The sequence below is a fragment of the Dryobates pubescens genome, chromosome 11 (assembly GCF_014839835.1).
Source record: "Dryobates pubescens isolate bDryPub1 chromosome 11, bDryPub1.pri, whole genome shotgun sequence".
In the NCBI taxonomy this organism is placed as follows: Eukaryota; Metazoa; Chordata; class Aves; order Piciformes; family Picidae; genus Dryobates; species Dryobates pubescens.
The window spans coordinates 9,281,240-9,308,497 of record NC_071622.1 but is presented as its reverse complement, the minus strand read 5'-3'; the positions used below and the strand labels follow the sequence as shown (position 1 = coordinate 9,308,497).

At 51.7% G+C, this 27,258-nt stretch overlaps 2 protein-coding genes across 4 annotated transcripts; one reads left to right on the top strand and one right to left on the bottom strand.

Moving 5' to 3' along the window:
* The first annotated feature begins 631 nt into the window (after positions 1-631).
* Positions 632-5,409, top strand: CDC20 (cell division cycle 20). The gene is made up of 10 exons (XM_009901935.2): positions 632-830; positions 1,363-1,508; positions 2,155-2,251; positions 2,770-2,898; positions 3,242-3,438; positions 3,787-3,881; positions 4,158-4,389; positions 4,496-4,621; positions 4,780-4,897; positions 5,202-5,409. The coding sequence occupies exons 1-10, from the start codon at positions 632-634 to the stop codon at positions 5,378-5,380; spliced, it is 1,518 nt and encodes a 505-aa protein (XP_009900237.1). The 3' UTR covers positions 5,381-5,409.
* Positions 5,410-8,949: 3,540 nt separating this feature from the next.
* On the bottom strand, positions 8,950-23,608 carry ELOVL1 (ELOVL fatty acid elongase 1). Of its 3 annotated transcripts, none has more exons than XM_054165367.1 (8): positions 23,574-23,608; positions 12,562-12,621; positions 11,959-12,149; positions 11,725-11,805; positions 11,478-11,534; positions 11,086-11,191; positions 10,801-10,937; positions 8,950-10,405 (listed from the first exon to the last, which is right to left on the bottom strand). In XM_054165367.1, the coding sequence occupies exons 2-8, from the start codon at positions 12,605-12,607 to the stop codon at positions 10,151-10,153; spliced, it is 873 nt and encodes a 290-aa protein (XP_054021342.1). In that variant the 5' UTR covers positions 12,608-12,621; positions 23,574-23,608; the 3' UTR covers positions 8,950-10,150. The 3 variants fall into 3 exon arrangements, with proteins under 3 accessions (XP_054021342.1, XP_054021340.1, XP_009900238.1); XM_054165365.1 differs by lacking the exon at positions 23,574-23,608 and adding an exon at positions 23,106-23,338; XM_009901936.2 differs by lacking the exon at positions 23,574-23,608 and adding an exon at positions 14,387-14,851.
* Positions 23,609-27,258: the final 3,650 nt, after the last annotated feature.

The following is a 27,258-nucleotide window of genomic DNA, read 5'->3' as shown; positions in this document are numbered from 1 at the left end:
TAGCCCCGCCCCGCGGGCGTAGCCCCTCCCGGTGGGTATAGCCCCGCCCCGCGGGCGTAGCCCCTCCCGGTGGGTATAGCCCCGCCCCGCGGGCGTAGCCCCTCCCTGTGGGTATAGCCCCGCCCCGCGGGCCTAGCCCCGCCTCTCCTCGCACCCAGCCAGTAGCGACGCGTGCGCGGCCGTTGGTTTTGAAGCAGCCAATGCGAGGAGCACGCTGCGCGTTTGAAATGCTGCCGCGGAGGAGGGTTGTGCGGCTTTCGGCTGCTGGGAGAAGGTGAGGGCGTCATGGCTGTGGGGTCGACCCGGGGGAAGGCCTGAGCAGCGGCCGGGGATGTGGGGGGCTCACCCTGGGGTGGAGCGGGCCCGTGAGGGACACCCTGATGGCGAAGGGGGCTTTTAGCCGCTGTCTCCGGAGCGATTGTGCTATGGTGGAGAGGGCTCTGGGGGATGGCCTGGGTGGGAGGCAGTGCCTTGTGGTGGAGAGGGCCCCGGAGAGCGGCCTGGGTGGAGCGGTGCCCTGTGGTGGAGAGGGCCCCGGAGAGCGGCCGGGGAGGGGGGACGCCCCGTGGTGGCGAGAGCTCTGAGATGTGGCCAGTTGGGGACTCTACTGACGCCGTTTTTCCGCAGAGCCATGGCTCATTTCATGTTCGAGGCGGACCTGTACGGGCTGCTAAAGCTGGACACGCCGATCCCGAACGCGTCCCCGGCGCGGTGGCAGCGCAAGGCCAAAGAGAGCGGCGTCCCCGGGCCCAGCCCCTCTACCCTCTTGTCGCCCATGAAACCGGCCAATCGCTCCCACAGCTCCAGCAGGACGCCATCCAAGACACCCGGTGAGCGTCGGCCAGCCGCGGCGTGGGTTGGGTGGGGTAGCACTGTCTGAGTGCTTACCTGTGGCCGTGGGACTTTGGGCTCTGTGCCGGGTTGCCCTAGCCAGCTTGGTCAGGTAGGAGAAGGTGGGCTACGTCGCCTGGTTCCTGGGAGTGGCTCACCTTCTAGCCCCCAGCATGAGGTGGGCAGAGCTCTGCACTAAGGCTCGGTGAATGGCTGAATCGCCTACGTGAGCCTTGCTGGCACAGCTGTGTATTGAGACAACCCACTGCAACAGTATTTTAGTGAACTCTGGAATTCCTGCACTGGACCTAAGGAGCTGTCTCTAGTAGTCCCTAACCAGGTCTTAGTGCAGTTCTACAGAGGCAAAAATATGGGTTAGTTGTGCCTGGATGGCATAAGCTCTCTGCATTCTGCTTGTCTGGAACTTTACTGGTAGGTATGGTGTGAAACAGTGCTGTGTTGCTGTGTCTTGAAAGCCCTAATGCAGCCTGTTCAATAACTTCAAGATGATATCTGTACATGTGAATACAGGTAAATCTGGATCTAAAATCCAGAGCACCCCAACAAAGGCTGGGGAAGATCGATACATTCCCAACCGCAGCACTATGAAGATGGAAATGGCCAATTTCCTCCTAACAAAAGAGAATGACCCTGCTGAGGAATCACCCACCAAAAAGGTGAGCACGTTGCTAAGTTACAGTTAATACAATGATCACTACTAAACACTGAGTCCTTCCTGGCCTTTAATAGAAAAGCAAACGGTAAGTTTTATCTAGTGGGCATGCCGGGCTGACAACCCCAGCCATCACTGCATCCAGCTCTGGGCCTCAGGAGCCTGGAGTGAGTTGGAAGCTCAAGGATGCAGATAGAGCAGATAACACAGTTGCCACACAAGAGCCTGAGCATGGTTGCTCTGCTGGGTTCTTTCCCTGGGCACAGGGAAAAGCACATAGCCTTACTCTTCTGCTTCACTTGCTCTAATCTGTGCTGCTTCTGGTAGCAAAATTCAACTTTGGGCTAATTTGGCTTTGAAATACAGCAAGCTACTGAGGCAGAGCTGTGAGGCTGTGCAGAGTGAAAATCTTAGTGGAAGCTATTCTAGGATGCCTGCATGGGGAGTGATTCTGGAATATGTAGATTGTGCCCTGAAGTGTGATTACAAACATTGTTCCCTTCTGACTAACTTTCCCCACTGGCAACCAGATGCTGAACTTGCTACTTTTCTAGAAGGGGCCTTAGGTATGTGCTCTGCCAGGTGTAGTTTTAGGTGCAGTATGGGCATTGTTTTATATGCATCTCACTGAGGGTGTTTTGTTTCCATAGGAGCAACAGAAAGCCTGGGCAGTGAATCTGAATGGCTTTGATATAGAAGAGGCAAAGATCCTTCGGCTCAGTGGAAAGCCAAAGAATGCTCCAGAAGGTATGATAGCAGGGTCTGTGTGTGAGCTGACCTGGCTAGGGAGATCTGGGCAGGGGAATAGCAACACAGAGGCCCTGTGTGTGGGCATGAGAGAGATCAGCTGGCTGCTTCTTGGGGCTCCTGTGCACACTGGATTCTCCCTGCTTAGGCTTCCTGAGGTTGAGGGGCTGCCTAACAGCTACAAAACCTTTATTTACGGAAGCTGAAATAACTGCCAGTTGTTCACTTGCACTGCAGGTGGCAAACTTTCCTGAGAGCTGCAAAAGCTTCAAACTCTGCTGTGCACTTTGTCACTAAACATAATGGGATACAGAAAACCTGGTGCTTGTCAGTTAAATTTGCTCCTGGGAGTCAGAGCTCATTCTAGTTCAGCAATTCATTCAGTGATGTTAGCACACTGTGCTCTTCTGGGTGCATTGCAGGACTTCATTTTCACTGGAAGGGATTTGTAGTTGGGTCAGCAATGCTCAGCTGGGTGAAAACAATTTGGGTGAACAAACTTGTTCCTCTGCTTACAGGCTATCAGAATAAACTGAAAGTGCTCTACAGTCAGAAAACAACACCTGGATCCAGCAGGAAGCATGGCAGATACATTTCTTCAATGCCAGACCGGATCCTGGATGCACCAGATATCCGCAACGACTATTGTAAGTAGGCTGCAGTATTGTGTTGGGCACCAAGGTCATTCTGCATTGTCCTAGGACATTGTAACTCAACTGTTTCGGCATTTTACACGCCCAGGTTGGCAGAAACCACTTCTGGAGCATCCCTGTGTAGCCTTATAGGAACAGTGGTCCAAAGTGCTGTGTTGGGTGACTTAGATCAGGGCTGCCTGATCCCACTAGCTGGGCATGGTGACACTCAGAAGGCTGTCCCTTACCTGTGCATGTGCATACCTGGTGCAAGTGGAAGATCTGGCATTGGCACTGGTAAAAGGCAGGGTTCTCCAGGTAAGGACAATGTGAATGGCATTGCTCTTCCTAATTGCAGATCTGAATCTCACTGACTGGAGCTCTCGGGACTTCCTGGCAGTGGCTCTGGACAGTTCTGTCTATCTGTGGAATCACGCTTCTGGGGAGATCATCCAGCTGCTGCAGATGGAGCATCCAGATGATTACATTTCCTGTGTGTCATGGATTAAAGAAGGAAACTACCTTGCTGTTGGCACAAGTAATGCTGAAGTCCAGGTTAGTGTGGGAGTAAAAGTAGAGGTGTTGTCTAGGGATTCCAGGAGCTGTGGGGCCTTGGGGCAAAAGCTTGGCTAGCACAAGATGCAATGCACCCTGACCTATTTTGGCTGGGGTGGAGTGGAAAATGTCTACTGCTAGTGACCAACTGCAGCATGTGAGGCAGAACTTGGTTTTGGAATTCCTGACAGCTGGAGTTAGCTTCCACTCACTAGGTGAGAGATAACAAATTCTTCTAGCTCCCATACTTAGATGGTTGAAAGCCAGAGCCTGTGCAAGTGAGGTTCTTAGGGCGAAGCAAGAGGATGGGGTTTTTTCATCCTCTGGAGAACTTCTTGCTCTGTCTAGGTATGGGACGTACAGCAGCAGAAGCGCCTCAGAAATATGACCAGCCATTCCTCCCGTGTGGGGTCCCTCAGCTGGAACAGCTACATCCTCTCCAGGTAAAGCAGTGGGTGGATGTGGGTGAAGGGCAGTGCCCAGCTGTTGCAGATTCTGATTCCAGATCTGAGTGGTGCAGGTTAGTGTTTTGGCAGGGAGTTCTGTTGGGACTGCAAGGAGAAGGCTTCTCTTCTCATGCTCTTTGTGCTGAGGCTGTGATGAGCTCCCAGCAACAGGCCAGTGATGCTGGTAATACTGACTGAAACCTGGCAGCAGGTGCAACAGTCTTGCAACAGCACAATAACATCAGCTTGACCCTACAAACATTCTCTCTGCAGCGGGGCACGGACTGGCCACATCCACCACCATGATGTCAGAGTGGCTGAGCATCATGTGGCCACACTTGCTGGCCACACACAGGAGGTGTGTGGACTCAAGTGGTCTCTAGATGGCCGTTACCTGGCCAGTGGTGGCAATGACAACCTGGTGAACATCTGGCCGCATGTCCAGGGGGACAGTAGAGACTTCGCTCCTGTACATACCTTCACTCAGCATCAGGGTGCCGTCAAGGTGAGTGCAGGGCTGCTATGGGCACACACCTGTGCAAGGCAGAAATGCAGCACTTGGCTGTGCTGGTTGCCTCTTGCAGATGTTAGAATTAACCCTTTTCTCTCAGGCTGTGGCATGGTGTCCCTGGCAGTTGAATGTTCTAGCCACCGGAGGTGGAACTAGTGACAGACATATCCGCATCTGGAATGTGTGCTCTGGCACCTGTCTCAGTGCTGTTGATACCCATTCCCAGGTAAGACATGAAGATAAACACCTTCTGGCAGGATACCTATGGAAAGCTCCTGCCTTCTGGGGCCCAGAGGCATGGGAAGGGAGGGAAGCATGCTCATCTCTGGGTGATGAGCATTAGCACAAGCAGCTTGTCTTACCTGCATTACTGCCTCTTCCTAGGTCTGTTCTATCCTGTGGTCAACAAACTACAAGGAATTAATTTCAGGCCATGGCTTTGCACAGAATCAGCTAGTTTTATGGAAGTATCCAACAATGGCCAAGGTCACAGAGTTGCGAGGTAGGTTGGCTCCTTGTCTGGGGAAGGAAGGGCTGCTAGAAGCTGAAGGCAGATGCAGTCTTTGGTGGTCTAACCTCAAGCATCACTGATGCAAAATGATGTCTAAGGACATGCTGCTGGGAGTGGAATATTTCTGGGGTCTGCAGAAGAAACTTGCTTCAAATGCATGCTTAGGGGAAAGTTCATGCTGCCAGGGCATGGTGTAAACAACTATGCAAGCTAATGGGGATCACAGGGCATGTGGGAGTAAATGTGACTACTGGGGCAGAACCAGCCCAGGCTTGACTACATCTCTCCTTCTCAGGTCACACGGACAGAGTCTTGAACATGACTATGAGCCCCGATGGTACAACGGTGGCCTCGGCAGCTGCTGATGAAACAGTGCGCCTCTGGCGCTGTTTTGAGATGGACCCCATAAAGAAGAAGGAGAAAGAGAAGGCAAATAGTGCCAAGAGCAGCATCATTCACCAGGGCATCCGCTGAGTGCACAGGGGTATTGTGGGGTGGTGGGGAAACTTGGCTTACACACTGTACAGTATTTTAAGTGTTAATAAACTTGTTTAACTTTACTCTTTCTTACAGACTCCATAAAAAAAAAAAAACAAACCAGCCATGGCTCCCAGAAACAGGTTTCTCTTCCCTGAGTGGATGTAGGCAAAGGGTGGAGCTGCTCTTCTTGGGTTTACAGCCTGTAAGCTAGCCCAAGCACAGCTCTGAAAGATGCTGCACTTCTCATCTGTCTCAGCTCAAGCAGGTATACCACCTGCTATGGCAGAAGTGCTGATTAGAAGTACAGCACTTCTACCACAGGGCAAGCTGTAAGCCAGGAGCCTTTCTGGCCTTGAGGAGTATAAAAACCACCATTTCCTCTGCCTCCAGCCCTGAAGCATTTCTTGGAGGAGTGCCTCAGCTCTGAACTGGCCCCTCCCAGCTGCTGCCTGCTTTAGTGTCAGCTGGGGTGAGGAAGAGCAAGGCTTAACTGAAAGCAGTGTTTGTGGCTCCAGCTTCTGCTCTGTCCTGCCTTGCTCTATCTTTGCAGGTAACTGCCACCAACAAACAGCTCTGCCAGAGCAGTCTGGGACCTTGTTCTTGGCAGTCTGAGCTGTAACAGTACCTGCCCCCACCAGTCTTGTTCTGCTGCAGCCAGTGCTTGCCTGCTTTCCTGGGGCTAGGGCAGAACAGCTACTTTGGCAGTTTAGTGCTGAATTCAGAAGCCAAATTCTGAGTTAAAAAGAGGGAGGACAGAGGGTGAACAGGTACCCCAAAGGTCAGAAAGAGGTGTGCAACAAATTTAGTTTACACTGCCACTGCTAGCTTGGATGTCATGCAAAACACTCTCGCAGCACTATCAAGCTAATGCACCACCTCTCGTCCTATATTCTTCCAGCTGCTGTGATCCCCCATCCTCCCCTCATGCTGAAGGGAAGCCCTGGTGCTGAAGTGAGGACTTGTCTGACTCTTCAGCACTTGGAAACATGCATTTTGTCCAGGATCAGTTAGGGTGATGCAAGTTGCAGGAAGCACATTTGAACCTGTACAAGAGATGGCAGCAGAGCCACAGCAGCTATGCTGCCCTGCACACTGGCGTCATGGTGTTTGAGGCTGCGGGACTTCACCAGCCCCCTAGAACCTGTCCTTCAGCTACCCAGAACAGCCCAGGGACACTGCACCTCATTAGCACCTGGGCCTGTGCCTTCCATCACCCTGTGATTATCTGAGGGTGGATTATTAACAGTTTTCACTTTCCTCTCAGCACAGTACCACCCTGTACCTGTGGCTAGGCTCCTGTTCTTCCTCCTGAGCTTTAAGCCAGCTGGCACCTTCAAAGGTGGGTACTTGTGCACTCCATACCCAGCAAGAGCAACCCCACACCCACTGATTTTGTGGGGGGAACAGTTGCAAAAACTGTGCAGTAGCTGCTTCTAGCACCCTCCCAGTAGGGATGTTGGTCCATCCCTCTTTGGCCACCTGGGAAAGAGGAGGGTAGGTCCAAAGGAGGCATGACTTTTGCTCATCAAGACCAAAACCTAGGCCAGCAGCTGGATTTAACAGGGAACAGCAATAGGAACCCACACACTAACTTAGACTCTTGCCCAGAGCTGTGCTGCTGTGGGATCCCTGTCCCCTACCCCTTCAGGTTGACAGTAGGACTTAGCATGACTGTCCTAAGGGCTCCCAGCAGATTAAGACTGCCAGTGGCTCCTGGCCCCAGAAGGCTGGTTTCACATGCCTGAAAGGTGGTGTATTCACTCTTGTGTAAAAGCAGAGCTTGTCTTGCCTCTCTCCTTAGCACACAACCACCCCCAGCAGCTGTGCATTACACACATTGAAAGTTCTCTGAGCATTGCTGGAAGGTGAGGGGAGCACAATGTCTTCCTTTGGCCCTATAGCCCTGGAGCAATGAGGAACAGAGAAAGGAGCTAGGCACCTATCCAGAAGGCCCAGGAAATGCTGCCATATAAGGTGTGAATTCAGAGCAGCACAACAGACTGACCCTGACAGCAAATAAATTGCCAAGTGCCATGGCCAGCCCCTGGAAACCCCACAGTGAAGAGGAACAATGGGAGGAAGGGAGAGCAAAGCACACAGCCTCTTTAAAAATGGCAAGTGTAAGTAGTTTAAAGTATTGTTACTATTTTGGGCAAAAGCAGAGACAGTCCTGTTTTTCACCAAGAGCCAGCTGGGGTGGGGAAGGAGGAGGCTAGACAGGAAAACTTCATCTCAGCTGGACTTCACCTCAGCTCCTGAAGTGGTGACATCCAAGCACTGAACACTTACATACCCCTTCAGCAGGGACCAGAAAAAGCTCTCCTGTTACTCCTTGCCCCAGAGAAGTGGCAACTAGGAGAACACTGCACAGTGCAGCAGCCATTTTAAGGCTTCATACACACAAGGCCAGTGAGCTCTTTAAAATAAGGCAATGCCCACAGCCAGTTAGGCAAATTAATCAGACCAGCTCACTTGAAAAGACCTTCTTTGTTACAGACAATGGCCTTCAGGCACCCAGCAGCTCAGGTAAGGGCAGCAGAGCTTCCCCTCACACCAAGCTTTGCTTCAGAGCTTTGGCTGTATGGGGATGGGAGGGACAGTCTTGTTTGGTATCTTTCTCAATGATCTGGTGCTCCTTCCAGTTAAGTTTGCAGATGACACCAATGGGGCAGGAATGCCAATCTGCTCAAAGGTAGGAAGGTTCTGCAGAGGAATTTGGACAGGCTGGATCTATGGGCTGAAGGCAGTTGTATGAGGTTTAACAATGTCAAGTGCTGGGTCCTGCACTTGGGTCCCTAGAGGCTGGGGAAGAGTGACTGGAAAGCTGCCTGGCACCAAAGGACCTGGAGGACATGAGTCAGCAGTGTGCTCAGGTGGCCAAGAAAAGGCCAACAGCATCCCACCCTGTATCAGAAATAGTGTGGCCAGGAGTAGGGAAGTGATTGTGCTCCTGTACTCAGCATGGGTGAGGCTGCACCTCTAATACTGTGCTGCTTTGGGCCCCTCACTGTAAGAGCAGCATTGAGGTATTGGAGAATGTTAAGAGAAGAGCCCAGCCTGGCATGATGCACTTTGTAGTAATAGCAAGGCAGCAAGAACATAAACCTCCCTCTGACCAAGTTCTGTTCTGCACAGGGACATTCACAGGCAGCAGCAGCTTCGCTTTCAGCACATGCAGGCAGAGTGTCATTTCCCCATCCTCTGGGTTTCCAGGGTCTCCATTCCCTATTCTGCCACACCTGAGCTCACCAGGATTTCTGAAAAGCAGCAGCTCCTCCCAGGCAGCTGGCCCCAGTCCCAGCCTGCACCCTTTCTCCACCCCAGCCATTCTTTCACAGGGTGGAGTCACTTTCACAATAGGAGCCTTGACACACTTCCTGCCCAGAACATTGCTCTACCAAAGCACTTGGAAACAATCTGCCATCTGCTTCATCAGCACACTGCTATCGCCTCTCTCCCCCAACACAAAAACCTGCTGCTCCAGCTGCATCTCCCAGCCCAGCCTCCAACCATTCTGGGCAGGGCCAAGAACCTGGAGCAGCTTCTGAGCACAGCAGCCAGGAAAAGAAGAGGGCAGAGACATTTCTCCTTCTGTCTGTTTATTTGTGATAGAAGAGCAGCCCAATCTGACAGGGCCTGGCTCCTTCACCTCCTCAAGGCCATCAGTAATGTTTTGGTTAGAGCCAGAGTGAGCAATGGGCACCAGGCCCAGCAGAGCTGCTGCACTGCCCTGCTGTTCATCTTCACCCAGGCCCACGCAGATCCAGAGGCAAGAGGTGCTTGCTGCTACACACCACAGCAGGGCATGCTACAACCATCCCCTGCTGTGCTCATGCTGGGCTAGAGCAGGTCTGGTCTCAAGCAGGAAAGCCCAGGAGATGATTCTAGCAGCAATTATTGCTCAAGTCTTGAGTTTGCAGGAACAGAAGTGGTCCAAGACAAGGCTAAGTTCAGCCTCCAACTCTGGAACAAGACACCAGCTGCCCTACAGGATCAGCTAAGTGTGGCTAAAGCACACAGTGAGCACCCAGCTCAGGCACAGGAAGGCAAAGCAACCTGGGCTTGTTGCATGGGGAAGGCATTTCAGGCTTCCACAGCTCCTGCTAGGCACAGGGTGTGATGTACTGTACTAGGCAGGTCGGGGCCCTCAAGTCCCACACTCACTGCCCCTACCTTCTCCACAGCCACACCTGAGCACAGCTATGCCAGGGCAAAAACTCCCACCTGGGTGCACAAGAACCAGAAGGGGCATGCAGCACTGTGGCATGGCACAAAGTGGCACAAGGCATGGTAGAGCAGGAGCACTCACACTTGAGCTGGCAGCAGCAAGCAGCCAGGGACAAGTCTGCTCATCCCTGAAGACTGATGAGACAGGGAGGAGGAGAGGGCACCAGGACAGGAATCATTATCTTCTTTTTTGGTCCTACTCAGAAGGAAATGGCCTCCAGGCAGAAGGGCCAGATGTAGGCACTTGGGGGAAGTTCCTTTGGAAACACTGGAATGGGACTGCAGACCCACAGCTGTGATGCAGGCAGCTGCCTCTGCTCAGCAACAGTGAGAAACAGCACAAGCCCTCCTGGGAGAAGTTACCCATGGCTGCTCAGAGCAGAGGGGCTGAGCATGCAGACAGGACAGCAGGGCTTGGCACAGGGGTACAACAGTCTGTAGGCACTTGACTTGGCTAAGTGACACCCAGGAGCAGGGGAACAGGTCCCAGCTGCCTCTGCCCCTGGGCTCTCATTGGCTCTGGGAGGGCCTTGCCCTCTAGTTGGCTTTGACCTTGCCATTGGTGACAGTGCCATTCTCATGGATACTGCTCCCGTTGTGCTGTGCTGCTTGCTGAGCCACTCTGGGCAACCGTTTGCCCTTGGTGTAGGACTGGTACCAAAAGTTGGAGAACAGGATGAAGAAGATGGTCCCATAGATCCAGATGAGGTGGATGAAGATGGGGAACTGGTACTGGCAGCTGGGCATGAAGTAATACTGAGAGATGTGGACGGAGACAATCACAAACTGTGCCTGGGAGCAAGGCAGAACAGAAACAAGTTATTCATAGGAGCAGGGTCAGGGACTCCATCAAAGACCTTCTGAGTGAAGCCAATAGTCTTCTCTCCCACTCTGAAGTAGAGTGAGGCATAGGCAGCAGCAGTTGGTAGAGGAGAAAGGCACAGGTCTCCAGGAAGCATGCACCTCCCACTCTCCCAACATAGCTGCAGCCCCAGGGCAGAAAGCTGAGCAGCACCTACATCCTAACCAAAATGGTAGAGCTATCAGAGGCCCACAGTGAGCCAGACTTGCTAGAAACCCAGAGTGAGAGGCTACAGAAGAGAACTACAGCTTCTGGCTGCACCTTTCATAAGTACAGGTGCTGGCCTGACAAGCAGAGGCAATGCTTGGCTCCACAGCAGACTCACCAGCTGGATTGCTGTGATGTGTTTCTTCCACCACAGGTACTTCTGAAAGGCTGGTCCTGCAGCTGAGAGTCCATAGTAAAAGTACATGACAACATGCACCATGGAATTGATCATGGCATGGAATGAGCCCATTCCTCCTGTAAAGACAGATTTTCATCAGCATAAGTTGATCCAGTGCAACAGTCAAGCACTACAAACAACTCCTAGGAGCCCAGCAGGGTACAGCATGCTGGGGCTGCTTTGACCCTTTCCCCAGGCTGTGCACCAGGACAGTTTCCGTCTTACCTGGACCGAACTTTGCTCCCCACCACCAGCTCCAAGGCAGAACAGAGTGGTGGAAGAGGTGCAGAAATGTGACCTGTTCATTCTTCTTCCTCAGGACAAAGATTACCTGCAATAAGAGCCCAGCATCAAAGACATGCAGCCCAGGCCACTAATTCAGTGTCTGACCTCAGTGACACTTCCTTCCCATCCAAGCTCACTGCCACCCCACACCTTCCAGAGATACAACATGCCAGTAGTGACCTCTGCAATAGCCCAGAATGGCCTCTTTGGCAGTGATGCCAGACAGAAGTCCTACCAGGTAAGACTGGATGGGCTGAAGAAAGCACCTGCCTCAAAGACACTGAGCCCCAGCTCCCTGCCCAGCCAGCAGTGACACAGCCTCAATAACTCACCGTGTCTGTCAGTTCGATGAACTTGGAGAAGACAAAGAGCCAAGCAACACTGACCATCTGTAACAGAACAGGTGAACATTAGAATCCCCTCTCAGTCTGAACGTGCCCAGTGACCCCAGGCTGAAACCAAGAGCCAGAGACTGTTAAGTCCTCCACCTCAGAAGAGAGGCAGATAGCTGCAGCCTTGCTATCCAGACAGAAATGCTGAAGGCCACCCCCATCTATCAGCAGGGATACAAGAACTCACCCTGAGGGCCTTGGGGTCCTGTGAGAAGTCCACAGGGTCACATCGCCAGGTGTACCCAGTAAGCCACCCTGCCATCAGGAACTGCAAGAAAAGCAGGATGAGACCCAACATCAGTGCACTTCCCAAACCTGGTGCAGAAGGGTAGAAAACAGGAGTGATGGGCTTCCCATCACCCGTGCAGCCTGCACACGCTGCTTTGTCTCCGCCAGATAAAGCCTGCTGCCAACAACTCACCTCATAGACTATGTAAAGTGAGAGTCCCACTAGAAAGAAGTTGTATAGCACCATGAACTTCTTCAGGTTTAAAGGCTTCCTGTTGGCCATTATCCGGGGCCCCAAGGAGAGAACAAAGTAGACATAGGCCAGCAGGATGCCCAGCACAAGGAACGGGGACTGCATCAGCGGGTAGTCAGCGATGCGGGGGTCTGCAGAGACACCACACAGCAGTTAGCTTTCTCACCCCAATCTGCTGTCAGAGTGCAGGCAGGTACATGGTAATCCTCTTCTCCCAGGAGAAGAGTGGGGTAAGGAGGGCAGTCTGGGAGTTCAGCAGAGGCTGATGAAGCCAACCAAACTCTGCAAAGTACAGGCTGAAGTCACACTGCAGGGTGGCCTGAAGGTCTGCTCAGGAGGACACAAGTGCCCCTGAAAGGCCTGCAGAAGCACCAAGGCATGACAGCCTTGTTAACAGGCAGCCCAAAAAACCCAGACCTGCATCTGTGTCAGTGTAGAATGCAGCTAGACACAGACTTCTTCAGGGATGGACCAGTTCTGTGCCTGTGGCAGTAAGGCATGTAGTACTACCTGCCCTGCAGCTAGGCAGAGCCAAACACTCACCTGCCTTCTTCATGAAGTCCTGATACATGGTCACAATCCCCTCCATGGTGGTGGCAGTATCTGTGTGGAGAGAGGAAAGACAGATCAGGCAGTCACCTTCTCAGAAGGACAGCCTGCAGAACAGCAAATTTCAAGCACAGATTCAGAGGTACAGTCATGTGTGTCTGGTGGGTATCGCTCTCAGCAGACTGCACCAGCATTCACTTCCCAGCTGTGCCACATACTTCCCACCTCTCACTGAGCCTGGCCTTGTCTCCCTAGCACTTCCAGGAACCCCACCAGTAGTCATTCCAAGACAGGATCTTAACATTTTAAGCCAGCTAAGAAAGCTTCCAACCTCAGCACTGTTATCTCCTGCCCCTAAAGCCTTGCTCCTACTGTACAGGCTCAAGTATCATCCACAACCAACATGATGTTGCCACCAGCCCTGCCACCCATACCCACCCAGCACATTGCTCTTCCTGTCCCTGGTATGAGGTCTCCAAGGGAGATGCAGAGCTGGTCCACACTGTCCACATAGTGTTTTTATGATCAGCTCTGGGCTCCTCCCCACTGATCCTCATCAGGGAATCAACACAACATCACTGGCAGACCCACAGCTTTCCTTTCTCTTACAGTATGTTCAGAAACACACATCAGTTTCTGGTGTCTTGAAGAGTTCCTGGTTTCACACCCTTGCACAACACCCTCCTGTCAAGAACTACCACCCTACCTGAAAGTGACATTTGCACTCCCCTTTCTGACAGAGGACAGTGTCCCCAGGACTTAGATGCAGAAAGGTATAAGGCTGAAGGAAGGACTGGAACTCCTCACACCTGCTCAGGCTCACTATGAGCACACATCAGACAGTGATTCAGATGAATGCTCTCCAGAAGAGCAGGACAGATCTAGGCTCTTGCTGCTGCAGGCAAGTTTAAAACACCCTTGCCCAGATCCCTGTGCTCCCCAACCTCTCCCCAGCCCACATGATACTAGAGCAGTAAGAGAGGCAGAGCACAGGCCCAGCCTCACCTGACTCATCCACCTGTGAGGGAGGCATTCCTCACAGCTGCTACCAGACACTCCACCTTCCCCTTCCTCCAGAAGATGCACAGAAATTACTGCCCAGACACAGGCCTGGGGAAACATGCCCTCAGCCCAGTCTCCCCAGAAGGTTTATTGCTCACAGCCCCTCCCAAACCAACAGCCACAAGGCTGAAGCCACAGTAATCTTCTCAGTAAGGTCCCAGCTCAGAGTATCCAGCAGCCACTGCCACCTCAAGCCAGCACCAGCATTATTCCATCTTCACTGCAAGAGGAAGTACTGAGAAAAGTCCTTTTTGCTCTATCAAGCAGGACAGCAGCAGACACTACCTGTGTAGTGCAGCCAAGCACCTTCATGACAGGCTTTGCTTGCAGCAATCACCAGAGCAGCCTGGTACACCACTCTGGCTCACCATTCTCTGCAAATCACTTCAGTGCAGCAACAGTGCTGGCTCTGTGCCTGCCCAGTCATACCCTCTGTCCTCCTCCAAACTGGGGAGCATCATTCAACCTCTCCACAACAGCAGCAGGGTTAAACAGGTCTCTCCCTTTACCCCCATCCACCCAAGGTACCCATTCCTCCAAGACAGACTCCAAAGCAGCCTGTACAGCCATGTACCCAAGGACAGAGCCCAAGTAGTTTTTCCTGTGCTTCAGAAAGCACAGCAGGTAGTTGCCACCTTGAAGGCAGCTGCAGCAACAGGGCAAATCCCACTCAGGACTTATCCCCCTTTATCTCCAGGGCACCAGACCACCTTCCCAACCCAAGGTTTCCAAGAGTTTAATAGCAAGTAATACTCACTTGTAATATCACTGTGATGCAAATAATACTTAAAGGTCCTGGGCAGTGCCAAGGTTATCCAATCTCCAGGCACACAGCAGAGGCCAGAAAAGTGTATCAGGAACTACAGCATCCTTGAGAGCCACTCAAGGCTCCAGCTGTGGGAAATGCAGTAAGAACAGGTCCTGAAAGCTGCTGAGCTTTATGTTGCTTTAATGGCTAAGAGCAAGCACCAAACTTGTCTGTCTAGTTTCAGCTCTCAACCACTACATCCAGCTACACCTTTATTTGCTAGATTGAAGAGCCCTCAAAAGGTAGTTCCCAGCACAGGTACCTGACTATTCAAGCTCCATGTTTATCTTATCAAGCTGAATGAGTCAGTCTTAATACAGGTCCAGGGCAAAGAGAATTCCTGTGGAGCCTATTTTGGGCAAGCTAGGATGAGACAAGAGCATCAATTGCCCACAAGCTCAGAGCTGTACCTCACACTGCAGGGACATTTGTGCTTGGGCACTACAGGTTACTTAGCTGACCCAGATACCAGCAAGGCTCCAGCACCACTGGCCAACTAGGACCCCAACTCTAAACAGGACACTGGGGACTTGGGTGAGAAGACTCTCAATACAGCCTGACAGATCTGCTGAAGGCTGCACAGCTCAAACATCATCCTGGAAACAGCCTTTAACACCCATCTCAAGCAGAAGCTAACTTGAACCCAGCACTAACACAAGCCCCCACCAGTGTGAACACCAACAAGCTCCCCTTACTTCTGTGTCCTGTGAAGCATCTCCAGCACTCTTACAGCCATGCATGCCACAGGAAGACAGGAAACATTTGTCCCAAACATGGGCTCTGAGAAAGTACCAGGACCACTAGCTGTGTCCTGGTAGAAGACTTGTGCTACAGACCCTTATACAAAGGATCTATGCATTATCCACAGCTTCTCTAGACAGAGCATCCTGCTGCATTCAGCTAGCAGCAATCCCATCCTCTGCAGGGAACCCCAAAGGTTTTCAGGGCTTCACAAAACCTGGCCTGCTACATGGTCCTGCATGAGAGGCTCAAGTGTGCTTTGCCAGGTTCACACACTTATCTGTCTCAGCCAGGCACCTACTCTTACTGCCCTCCATGCTACAACACACATCACACACTGCAGGTGTTTAGAGCTCAGTGGCTGGTATCTGTTCTCTCTGTGTAGGGGAGACATTCTCCTTGGACAGGATCCTCCTGGATCCTGATCCTCTTGGGCAAGGAGCTGGGGAATCCAAAGCTGAGACTTGAACAGCTGAGAAGTCAAGCAAACACATTCAAGCATCCCAAAGCACTGTGAGCCCTTGGGGCCCAAACACACCCTGCACAACACTTAGACCTTGCAACACATCTCCTTCCACTTCTCACCAACAGGGTGTTATTTCCTCATTTCAGTGAGAAAGTTCCCACTATTTGCAAACCAGAGGATCAGGCCACATTGTCCCAACATCAAGGATTAGATACTTGCTTACACCAAGCAATGTGTACACTGCCTGTTTCAAACAAGCTATACAGCTAATTAGTGCAACTTCAGCAAGAACAGCAAGGCCCTTTATCACCAGCCCCAGCAGTCAGGCCACGGCATTGTGAACCACACAGCACTGACAGAGACCAGAGCTCAAGCCAGATAGTTTTGTTAGCAGCCTCACAGGGTGCCTCTCCCTACATCTGCAAGTAGCAGACTCAGCCCCAGCCATCCAACAACACTCCCATCCCATCAGCACTCAAGCCAGAAATCAGTCCTGTAATAAACATGATAGCAAGCCACCCTAATCTCCCCACTAGTTTAATTACAGACAGCACCAAAACAGTCTGGTAGGTGGCCAGAGAGCTGCCACTTCAGGGAGAGCTGGCACAGAGCCCTTGCTGAACTGGCTAAAGCAGGCCCAGCCCTTGAAGGCTCCCAAGGGAGTAGCAACCCTCAAAGGTCAGGAGATAATCACTTGGCCAAATATGACACTAGCCTGTATCCCTGATCTATAAGCTGGCAGCAAAGCTTTGTGCCTGATGCAGGTCTGAGCTCCACAGCCTCTCAGGAAGAGGCATCTTCCTCACACAGCTCCCCACCACAGCATGTGTACAGCTTCCTGGAGTTCCAAAAAGTCCCTGTAGGGCTCAGCAAGGCCTGCACGCAGGTCCATGCATCCAGGGAGTCTGTTTCTCAGCAGAGCTATAGGGATGTGTAGCTCAGAAGCATCTGCCAGCAGATGATGTCACTGTGAAAGAGGGGGGTTGAACAATCCAGGGTCTGGTAGCCCCAGCCCAGACATAGGACAGGGCTGTGCACAGTGCAGAGGCTGGCACCTCAAACCATCACCAAGAGCTGCCAGCCACAGCTCCAGAAGCAGCTTTCCTGAGCTTATGCACAAATCCAGCAATGTGAGGAGAACAAAGCCATGTCTGCCCTGAACAGCACAGGAGTAGAAAGGCAGAACAAGACAAGAGGGAAAAGGAGCTCAGCCAACCCAGGGCAGCAAAACCCTGGTTTTTTTGCAACCAAAGATGCAGAAGGATAACTCTAAGACTAAAGCTTACAGCAAAGCACAGGAAACTGCATTTGGATCTCATCCTTCTGCTACTGTGCCCAGATGAAAGGGAGAGAAGCCTGTAAGAAGACTGGGCACACTTGCTTCACACAGGGCATATCAGGACTCCAGCTCAAGGGCATGCAGAGAGCACTCAACAGGACAGCTGTATTCAAGGCCACCTTATAGTACTACTAACATGTCAGCCATGTAATAAATGTGATAGCAAGCCACCCTAATCTCCCCACTAGTTTAATTACAGACAGCACCAAAACAGTCAGGTAGGTGGCACAGAGGCTGGCACAGAGCTGTCAGACTGAAAGCTCAGTTGAAACACTGCTGTCCACATCCTAAAATCCTGAGTTTTCCTCAAGAGAAACCACAGCCTGAAGAGACACCTGTGCACTGCCTCAAAGGGCACACGAGACCAGTCTGGCAGGAAAGCATAAGCAGCTCTTTCAAGTACAGAAAGTGATACCAGCAGATGAGGGCAGAGCAGGAAAAAAAAACATCAGTTTTTAGCCATGGCTCTGAGAATTCAGGAGACATCCTAATGAGAGTTTGAGGGCAACCAGTCCCAGAACTCTCAGCCTATAACATAGTCCACAAGGAAACTTCTGCTAAATGCTAGGAAGCTGCAGACATCACCAGCTGATTTTTCCCAGTTGAATCACGTCCATTTGTCACTTCCTCTGACACTCAGCATGAAGTAGTTGAGACAAAGGACATGGCTATCAGCCTGGTACCATATGCTCTGCATCAGCATACTTTGAAGTCAGTTCAGGACAATTGCATTCAGAGATGGGCTGTAAACTCTCAAACCCTTGATATGTAACAACTCTTGCTGCCATTGCAGCTAGTGCAGGAATCACACTGGTTCCAAGTGGCAGGAAGTGACCTGTCTAAAGCTGAGGAGCTTCCCCATCTTTACCAGCTGTGTGTCAACACCCTACCACTATCTCACACAGTAGCTGTAAAACCCTGAGGCTTCTTGATAGCATCCTACTAACAGAAAATAAATTCTCCCCTTCTCATGCTCACTGGAAGCAGGGGGAGCAAGAGGAGACTCCCAGGTTAGCAGGAAAGCTCTGCAGAGCCTATGCAATCAGTGTGACACCTCACAAGCTCTCAGGGAAGGAGTGAGCCCATAGCAATACTGGTAACCTTGAGCAAAAGTGAAGGCAGGTAATCAGACTTCAAGGTCTCACAAGAGCACGTGCTGCAGTAAGGTCTATATGCAGAGCACATTTTTCCAGGGACAGCACCTCCCCAGCTGATCAGGCAAGCTTAGAGCAGGCTTACACCCTGTGACATTCAACATTAGCAGCTGCATATTCAGGACAGGTATCAGTACAGATGAGAGCACTCAGGAAAAAAGTAGGGAAAAGGCAACACTAGGCAGAAAGCCTGGCATAGCAAGGAACAAAGGAGTACAGAAATGAAGGAATAACAGAGGGTGAGATCCCTACAGAAGTGGCATTGCCCTTCCAAGCTAACCACACTGAACACCACACAGCACCAGGAGAGGGGGTAAGCAGGCAGAGATGGCTGAGTTCCCTCTAAAGGGATGGCACCCAGCAGCCCACCAGGGTGCACAGGGGAACACACTGAGGAAGGATAGAACTAGGCAGGAGACAGAAGGGGAGGTAGGGCTAGACCAAGCATAGCCAGCTCCTGACACTTGCTTCTAGAAATAGGTCAAGTCTTCTAGTAGAGCAACACAGAGCAGCCTTATCTGGAGGTCAGACAGACTGTACCAGAACATTCATCTCGGTGTTTTAATCATTACACAAACGCCTCACTACACCTCTATTCCTACAGCTGTGTCTTGTAATCATTACACAGTAATGATTACCATGCTCTTTTATCCTGAGCTGCATCAAATGTGGCCAGAAGGTCAAGGGAGGCGAGTCTGCCCTTCTACTCCAGTGAGATCCTCACATGGAGTACTGTGTTCAGCTTTGGAGTCCTCAGCACACAAAAACATGAACCTGTTGGAGTAGGTCTAGAGAAGGGCCACAAGAGTCAGCAGAGGGCTGTAACAGTTCTGTGAAGAAAGCCTGAGCAAGTTGGGGCTGTTCAGCCTGGAGAATGCTTCAGAGACACCTTATTGCAACCTGACAATACTTAAAAGGGCTAAAAGAATGATGGGGACAATCTTTTTTAGCAAGGCCTGTTGCAGCTGGGCATGGGGCAATGGTTTTAAACTGAAAGAGGACATTTAAACTAGATAAAGAAGAAATATTTTATAATGAGGGTGGCAAGACACTGGAACAGGATGCCCAAAGAGGTGGTAGATGCCCCATCCCTGGCAACATTCAAGCACAGGCTGGATGGGGCTCTGAGCAACCTAATCTAGTTAAAGATGCTACTCACTGCAGGGGGGGTTGAACTAGATCTTTAAAGGTCCCTTACAATCCAAAATATTCTATGAGTCTACATTCTGTCCCATCCAGGCCTGTGCATTAATTGGACAGGCACATCAAAACAAGGTAGACATTAAAAGTCTACAAGGCAAGATGCAGAAAGGAGACTCCTAAAATCCCTTCAATGTGTCTGTGCAGACCATCCAAAAAAACCCTATGTCTGAACCCAGAGTCACTTCTCACTGAGACAAAGACTTACTGCCTAGAATTCACCATTACATCAGCTTTGGGCCCCACTACTCTGCACCAAGGCAGCAGTGTAGTCACACAGCCACCTTCCACCCAGAGAAAGGGATGTTGTCTGACAGTACTAGAGATGTCACTCTCCAGCAGTGCAGTATATGCACCATAGCCCAGCAGGCATAACCTTTGATAGGTATTGCACCTTTAGGAGGATTCACAGCCCTCCATACACACAAAAAATCATTAGACCAAATTATCTCCACACAGATGTAGATGGGCCACTCAAAGCTAGGGCTGTTGCCCCTACTGCTGATAGCATACAGACAGGGAAAGCCTCTTAGGGTTAAATAGAAGCAGCATTAGAGAAATCTCTATGTATACAGAGCAGATTCATTAACAAATCATGAATGCAAGCTACCTGATCTGATCCAGAAGGGAAGAGCACTGCTTGCAGCAAGGCTTTACCACCCTGACCCATCCTACAGGGAAGAATCAAGCAGAAACTAAATATGCCAAGAGGCAATCAAGAACTATCAGACTCAGTTACCAGCTCCACCAACCCCAAGCCACTGAAGCCTCAGATTGCATCCAGACAGGCCTGCTGGCAGAGACCTGTGACAGCTGTCATCTGAGCAACAACAGCCTCAGAACTCCTGCAGGGAAGAGTCCTGGCTCCTGGGGACCAGCTCCTCCCTGCAAGAGCCCAGGCTGCCTTACCTGTTTGACTGGCAAGAACCAGACTTTCCAGGCCAAGTACTCCCACCATCTGACAGCCAGTAGGACACATACTAGAACAAACTCAATAAATGACAGGAACACAGAAGAGCTCTTGGGCCATCACAGGCACCACTCCCAGTATCTCCTATAAACAACTTCCTAAAGAAAGGATCCCAGCCTTAGTGTTGTGTGCTATAACCTCAGTAGTAAATGGGAAAGCATTCACCCACAATCTTCAAGGACAGTGCCAGGACAAACATGCAGCAACACACCTGCTTCTGATGTCAGCTTTAGAGCTTCCTGGGGATGCAAAGCTTTCCTCCATCAGGAGAAAGACACTATGCACCTTTAATATGCTCACAGAACATGGAGACAGACATCTAGGGCAGAGTTTTTCCTTCACTAGCTTCAGCTTTTACAATGCTTTCTATCATATTACATTCCTGTGCTGAAGGACCACATAATTTTTCCTAACAAGCTTTCAGGAAACAGAGGTGAGAATATGATGCAGGGCAGAACTGCAGAGGCACAAGCTGTGTGGGAGGCATGGTTTAATCCCCACACCGAGATGCAGCAAGTAGATGCTGCAACAGCTGGCACTGTGATACTTCTCATAGGAACAGACTAGCAGCAGCAGCTCATACCCATGGGCTGGAGGGGCATCCTCAGAAACATAAGACATCAGTCTCACTCAAGTCCCAAAGACTCAGCCAATTGATTGACTCTCTAAGCCCTCCTAGAAAAGCTGCCTGGCAGGTCTGGTGGGAAGGTCAGCTCCATCCAGTTAGGAATCTGCCCCAGCTGCATTCTGGCAGAAGAGAAGGTGGTCAGCAGGATGAATGCACAGGCAAAGCCAGCCTTTGGAAACAGGAGATGCTCTGAGAGAATGCACTAGCAAGGAAAGTTGCCTGGTGTTAGCCCACAGTTCCCACTGAGCACTGCACTAAGTCCTGACCTTAGGACACCAGAACCAAAGTGGTCAGTCATGGACAGAGCACTTGACCATCTTACTCTGGGAAACGGCCTGGACGCTGAGACATGCAAACTGCCACCCCCAATGCCTGTCCTCCTGCTGCCTTGCTTATGTACTTATACTGTCTTATGTTAAAGACCAAAACAGAGCAGCTTTCCCAACTGCCTCTATTTACAACAGAGGCACAGGCCCACATAAGAAGCCTACAGACCAAGTCTCACACTGCCTGTGAAAGATCAGATGAGCACCTGGCCATGGCTACTGAAACTGCAGCTGCCCAGCAAGTGCAGACCCCTGTGTATGACAATACCAGTCCGCGGTGAGGCTGCAGCCGGGCTACTGCTGCCACCAAGAGGGTGACAGTGACCTCCTCCTCCTCCTCCCACCGGCGTTCCACAGTCACGGCCACAGGCAGGCCAAGCACCTACACGAGCCAGCACTCAAAGCTAACATTGTGTCACAGCAGCGGGGGAGGCCTGGTACTGCCACCCTGCCCAGAGGAGGAGGGAAGAGCCGTCTCAATGGTACATTGATGCTGAGTGCTGTGTCGGAAAAAAAACTCTTCGGCCACCAAGCAGACAGCACTGCCACTGACCGAGGCAGCTCTTGCACTGCTGCGGCGAAGCCCCGGCAGACCGCAACCCCCCTCTGCGGTTCAACAGCCCCGCAGCTTTCAGCCGGGGCCGAGACCGGCAGCTACAGCAGGACGGCGCAGCCAGGGCACTGAGCACAGCCGGGGCTCCCGGGAAGGGCCGCACACGGGCCTCGCTCCCGGCCTCGGCGAGCCAGCGCCAGCACAGGCCCCCAGCCCCGCGCCCCGCTGCTGGCCGCGGCAGCCCCAAGCGCCGCTGGGACGCTCGCCCGCCGCCCCCCAGCCTGGGAGAGGGAAGCGCGGGCTCCTGGCAGGGCCTCGGGGTGGGGCCCCTCTGGGGCCTACCGCCGCTCCAGGCCCCGGAAGCTCGGTGCCGCGGCCCCTCCGAACGTCGGAACTGCTGCCTGGACGGCCAGGCCCGAGGTTGCTGCGCGGCAGGCGCCCCGGCGAAGGGACACTGCGTGACCCCACGGCGGCTGCCGGGCCCAGGGAGGTCCCGTGCCGCCGCCGTGGTGGCTGAGGAGGTTAAGACACCTTCCAGCGAGCCTTGGCCTGCCCTGCTGCACCCGCTACAGCAGCTGTCCCCAGCCCCGCCAGAAGCATCAGCACAGGGATGACAATCCCCTTCCTCGACGTTGTGAAGGCTCCAGATCTTGACCCGAAGAGGAAACAAATCAGTAACTCGGGGCCTATCTCTGCCAGAAGCAGGACCCTTTTCCCAAGACATCCATGAGGCAAAGACCTGCCAGGCAAAGGTGCTCGTACCCTGGTGCACATCCATTGAGGTGAGACAGTCCTTCCTCCCAGCAGGCTAGGAAACATCCCAAGCATCAGACTGAGACAGTACAAATGGGATGGCTTGATCATGTAACTGCCCAAATACAGGAAGCCTGGCTGAGGGAACAGAATTGTGCCCTTCCATGGGCATCCCACAGGGTGCTCCAGGGCAGCAGCACCAGGCCACGAACTGAGGGGCACTGAAGCTCCTCTTATCGTCAGGACCCAACAACTGTTACAAAACACTTCAACAACCCAGCTCCACTTGTCTTTCTCCCTCTCACCCAGGTTTTGCACACTGCGAGCCTGTCACAGGAGTCCACACTACTGTGTTATTCCCTGGCTCTGGGAGACGACAATCTCCGTTAGGGCCATCCTTCCTGCCTGTCTGCCTAGTGGCTGCCACACTCAGCCCCACCACCTGCCAAGAGCATGTCGCAACATCAATCCCGCCCATCAGGCCACAGTCTCCCCAGACTCATCCCTCCATCACTAGGGTAAGGGGGACACCACCCACCTCCTCCTGTGCCCCGGAGCATCTCGGGTGGCAGGGACACAGACCACAAACACACGCAGGAGCCTCCTCCATCCTCTTCCACTCCTGCAGGCTGTTTAGTCTATGCCAAGCCAGCACACGGTCTCACCAGGCCAGACCACCACCCATGTCAGGCAAAGCTTCAATCCGAAAGCAGCTAAACCCCACCAAGAACTCAGCACTCTCCTATTCTGCAATCGCCTTCAGTAAACAGACTCAAAAGCCCTTCCAATACACACCGACCGCAAACTCCAACCCACCATCACCTCTCACACTTCTTTCCAAACTTCCCCCTCCACCCCCGACCTCCCCCCACCCAAACTCTTCCCAAAAAAATCCAACAGGATCCTGGGAAGGATCAGGCAACGCCAGCCCTAGTAGGCAGGGCAGGGCCACTTCTGCGCCCCCTCTCCACGTGTAGGCAGCACCCCGCAAGCCCCAGACACTCACCACCGGCCGCACCCCACTCTGCCCGCCACCACGGCGGCCCCGTCTTTAAATAGATCTGCCCTGCCCCCTTCGGCGCTGCCGATTGGCCTCGACGAGTGAGCTCCGCCTTGGAGGGCGGAGACCAGGCCCCGGGACCAATCGGCGCTCGCGCTGCGCCCGCCCATGCCATGCCCACGCCCACGCCGGCAGTATCGCAGGGGTCTGGGGCTTACTGAGGCTCGGTGTTTGCTGCCGGCGTTTGGCGCGGGTGTTGCTGAGCTCTAGGGATGGGGCAGCTGACTGGGGAGGCCGAAGGTGTGGAGGAGCAGTAACAGGAGAGGTGAAATAGCTAATGGTTGAGAAAAAGTTATAGAGTTGGGCAGCCTCTGGCTGGAGTGTAGAGGGTTGCCTCAAGGGTAGTGGTGAGGGCAACAGGGAAGTGGCAGAAGGATGGCCTTAGCATTGCTCCAACACCACCCTTTACTTTCTCTGGTGCTCCTGAGGTGGGGTCAGCCCTGTTGCAGTCCAATGTCATCTTCAGATGGGAGTCTGAGTTCTGAGAGTCTGGCCATGATCCACCTCAGCAGGTGAAACAGCAGCATTGTGGGCATAGAGGCCTGGCAAAGCCTGGGTCATCATTGGCAGCCAAGGTACAGCTTCCTGGTGACTCACAGGTGGTGGAGCATGCAGCTTCACTAGAGCTCAGTGTCAACAAGAAGCCTTCAGCTTGGGTGGCTTAGCTGTATTCTTCCAGCCTCACACTTTAAAGACACAAACAACTACAAATCAGTAAACAAACAAACAAATGTGAGCATTTGGAAACACAGTACAGAAGGAACCCCCAGAGGCAATAAGTCTGACTGCATGTTGTTTCCAGCACATCATCCTTTGTTGTCTTCACACATTTACCAAGCTTCATCTTAAAAAGTGACTGGGCTTTGACTCTTGCTCATCTGATCTGAAGGTGGTTTCAGAATTCACTTTTCTAATTGTTAGGAATCATCTTGTTTCCAGCTTAATTTGATGCACAGCCAGTTAATATCAATTTGTTTCTCTGCCAGCGTTGTCTTTTATCTCATGTAGGTCGCTGCCTTGGTATGTATGCTCCAATGTGTTTGTAGACAGCAAATCATATTCCTCTCAGCCATTATGTGGAAGACTAAACAAGTTCTTCCAGCATCTTCTTAACAGCCACCCTCTCCCTCTCCTCTGCACCTAATGCCACAATAACTCTTCTGGCCATGCTGCTGCTTGTGTTCTCTCATCTAAAGACAGATGACAAGAGTGCTCAGAGACTTTGTTCTCAGCTGGAGAGCACTCCCTGTCCGGATGCAGCCACAGCTGCATCTGCCCTTCTCAGTTGCACGTCGCAGTGACAGCTCAGACTCACTCTGTGGCTGGTTACTTTCTTAACTCCTTGTCTTCAGGTGTTTGCAGTTCATAAACTCTGCAAAATGAAGTAAAGAACCGTACTCATGGTGACTTTCATGCCTTTTTTTTGGTGGAACAACATTCCTTTACTTTCCCCCACAGTGCCAATACACCACACATTCTGATTTTACCAGATTACACCTAGTATTTTTGTCAGTCCTTAAGGACATCAGTTTGTAAGAACATCCACAAAGTACCTCAGCAGTAATCTTCTGCATGTCCTGATGTGCTCCCTTTCGTCAGGTTTTGCTTTCGTCTTGACCTTAGCCACTCCTTCCCACAGGAAATTCCCATGCTCATTTCTGCCCCAACATCTACCAAAGTTCCCAGCCGGTGCCAAGTTTACCAGCTGCTTCACTGGAGTCTACATAGCTTTATAGAAAGGTTTTTCTTAACTATCAGGTTTGTCAGACATAATAGACTGTATTTTATCCCACTTTCCATTTCCTGTCCAAGTGCTGCATTACTGTTTAACTGAATGCTGTTAACATCAGACTGGCAGGTTAGGAGCTGTCTGGATCACTCTTTATCTCTTCTTAAATGTAGGCACCAGTCTCGTTTGCCATTCTTCGCTTCTTTTTTGTCCTCCTCCTATTTTGCACCATTACTCTATTTTTACTTGAGTTGTGGTCCAAATCAGTGGAAATCTTGCTATATTGTTTCTCATGAAATGAGACATCACCAGTGGATTCCTTCACACTCCCTTCTAGATCTCTAGATATATTTCCACCTTGTATCCCATATCTCATAGCTTTCTCCAAGCATTCCTGCTCCTGGATCCACCCTTGCTGGCAGGCTTGTCAGGCTCTAACAATGAGCACCAAATTGCACAGCCCAGCCTCTTCCTGCTGTTGGAATAAGTTTCCAGGTCACTCTTTTCTGATCTGAATGCAATTTCTTTCTCCTCTCATTCAGTCCTGAACTCTACTTCCCTGTTACCTGCTGTTTATGTCATTTTTCCTGTGCAGTATCTGCTCTTTAGTTTTCCCTAGCTACTGCATCTTCTGTTTCTATCAATGCTCCAACACATCAAATACACGTTTCCTCTTTAATTTCTCCTCCATTACTTGGTTTTCACACTGACCTGCTTTGATGAGTTACCTTTGTCTGCATGTTTGCCTTTTCTTTACTTCTTATGCTCAGTGGGTGTCTGCAGTTCCTCAGTGTTCCCCCTTCCCACCAGATCCCTGGAGCTACAGCAGCCTGGGCAGAAGCTCCAGCTGGCACAAAGACCCTGATCTGCTGGAGCACCCTGGCTGCAGGTGAGTGGATCCAGCACTGTCATGGTTTACTGAGGGATGATACAGTCCCCTCTTAACCCGTGGGCACAGGCCTCCAGCAAGAGCTTGACTACCCTGCTGCATGTTGTGGATCTGAGTTTCTGCCTTCCAGCCTCTTTGGAAGCAGGGTAGCACAAGCACATGTTGCAAAGAAAAATCCTCATAATAAAGGGGGTGAGGGTGATGAAAACAAGGCCAGAGTGATGCTACCTGTTGTGTACAGCCTCATGTTCCCAAAGCACCTTGAGAGAGACCTATAAATGGGTACTCTTCTGCTTCTATCTTGAATCCTGCCTGTGTGACCTGAAGTCTGAGAGAGAAGCTGTTGCAGCCAGCTGAGCATGTAACTGATTGCGGTCAGGAGTGCCCAACCAGGGATGATCATGTCACACAGCTGAGGGTGTCCTTCCTGCAGCAACCACTCCTGCAGATGGTGAAGTCCTGTAGGGTCACTGACCTTTCACCTACAATTCAAGAGACAACCTGACTCATGCTCTTGGTTGCAGCAGGCTGGTCTGCACCAGGCTCCAGTGTGGCGGAATTTAAGCTCCTTCCTCCACTGTTTATCTTGAAGAACAACACACGATTTTCACTGCATCTTTAGTGAGAATCTGGCTGATCCTTCTCAACATGGAGATCTGATCAGATGCAGGTGGGTGTGCATCTGCACTCCTTTCAGTTTTACCCTCCACCAGTCCTTGTCTTCTGCTTTCTCCTTGAGTCTTGCAGAGCTAGGTGTGCCTCTCTTTGCTGCTCTGTCTTGGTGCAGAAAGCAGGTGTGCACTAATGTAAGTGGCCAAAGGCACAAAGATGGAAGCCATCATCAGGGCAGAGGATTATCAGATGGGAAGGTCTGGAGGAACTAAGCAATGAAAAAGGAATGAAGTTCAATGAAAGGTTATGACCTTAGGGATTAGTAACAATTTCTTCCATGTGTGATGAGAGATGCTGGAGCAGGTTCTCAGTGCTGCACCTTTTCTGGTGTCAATCTTGAA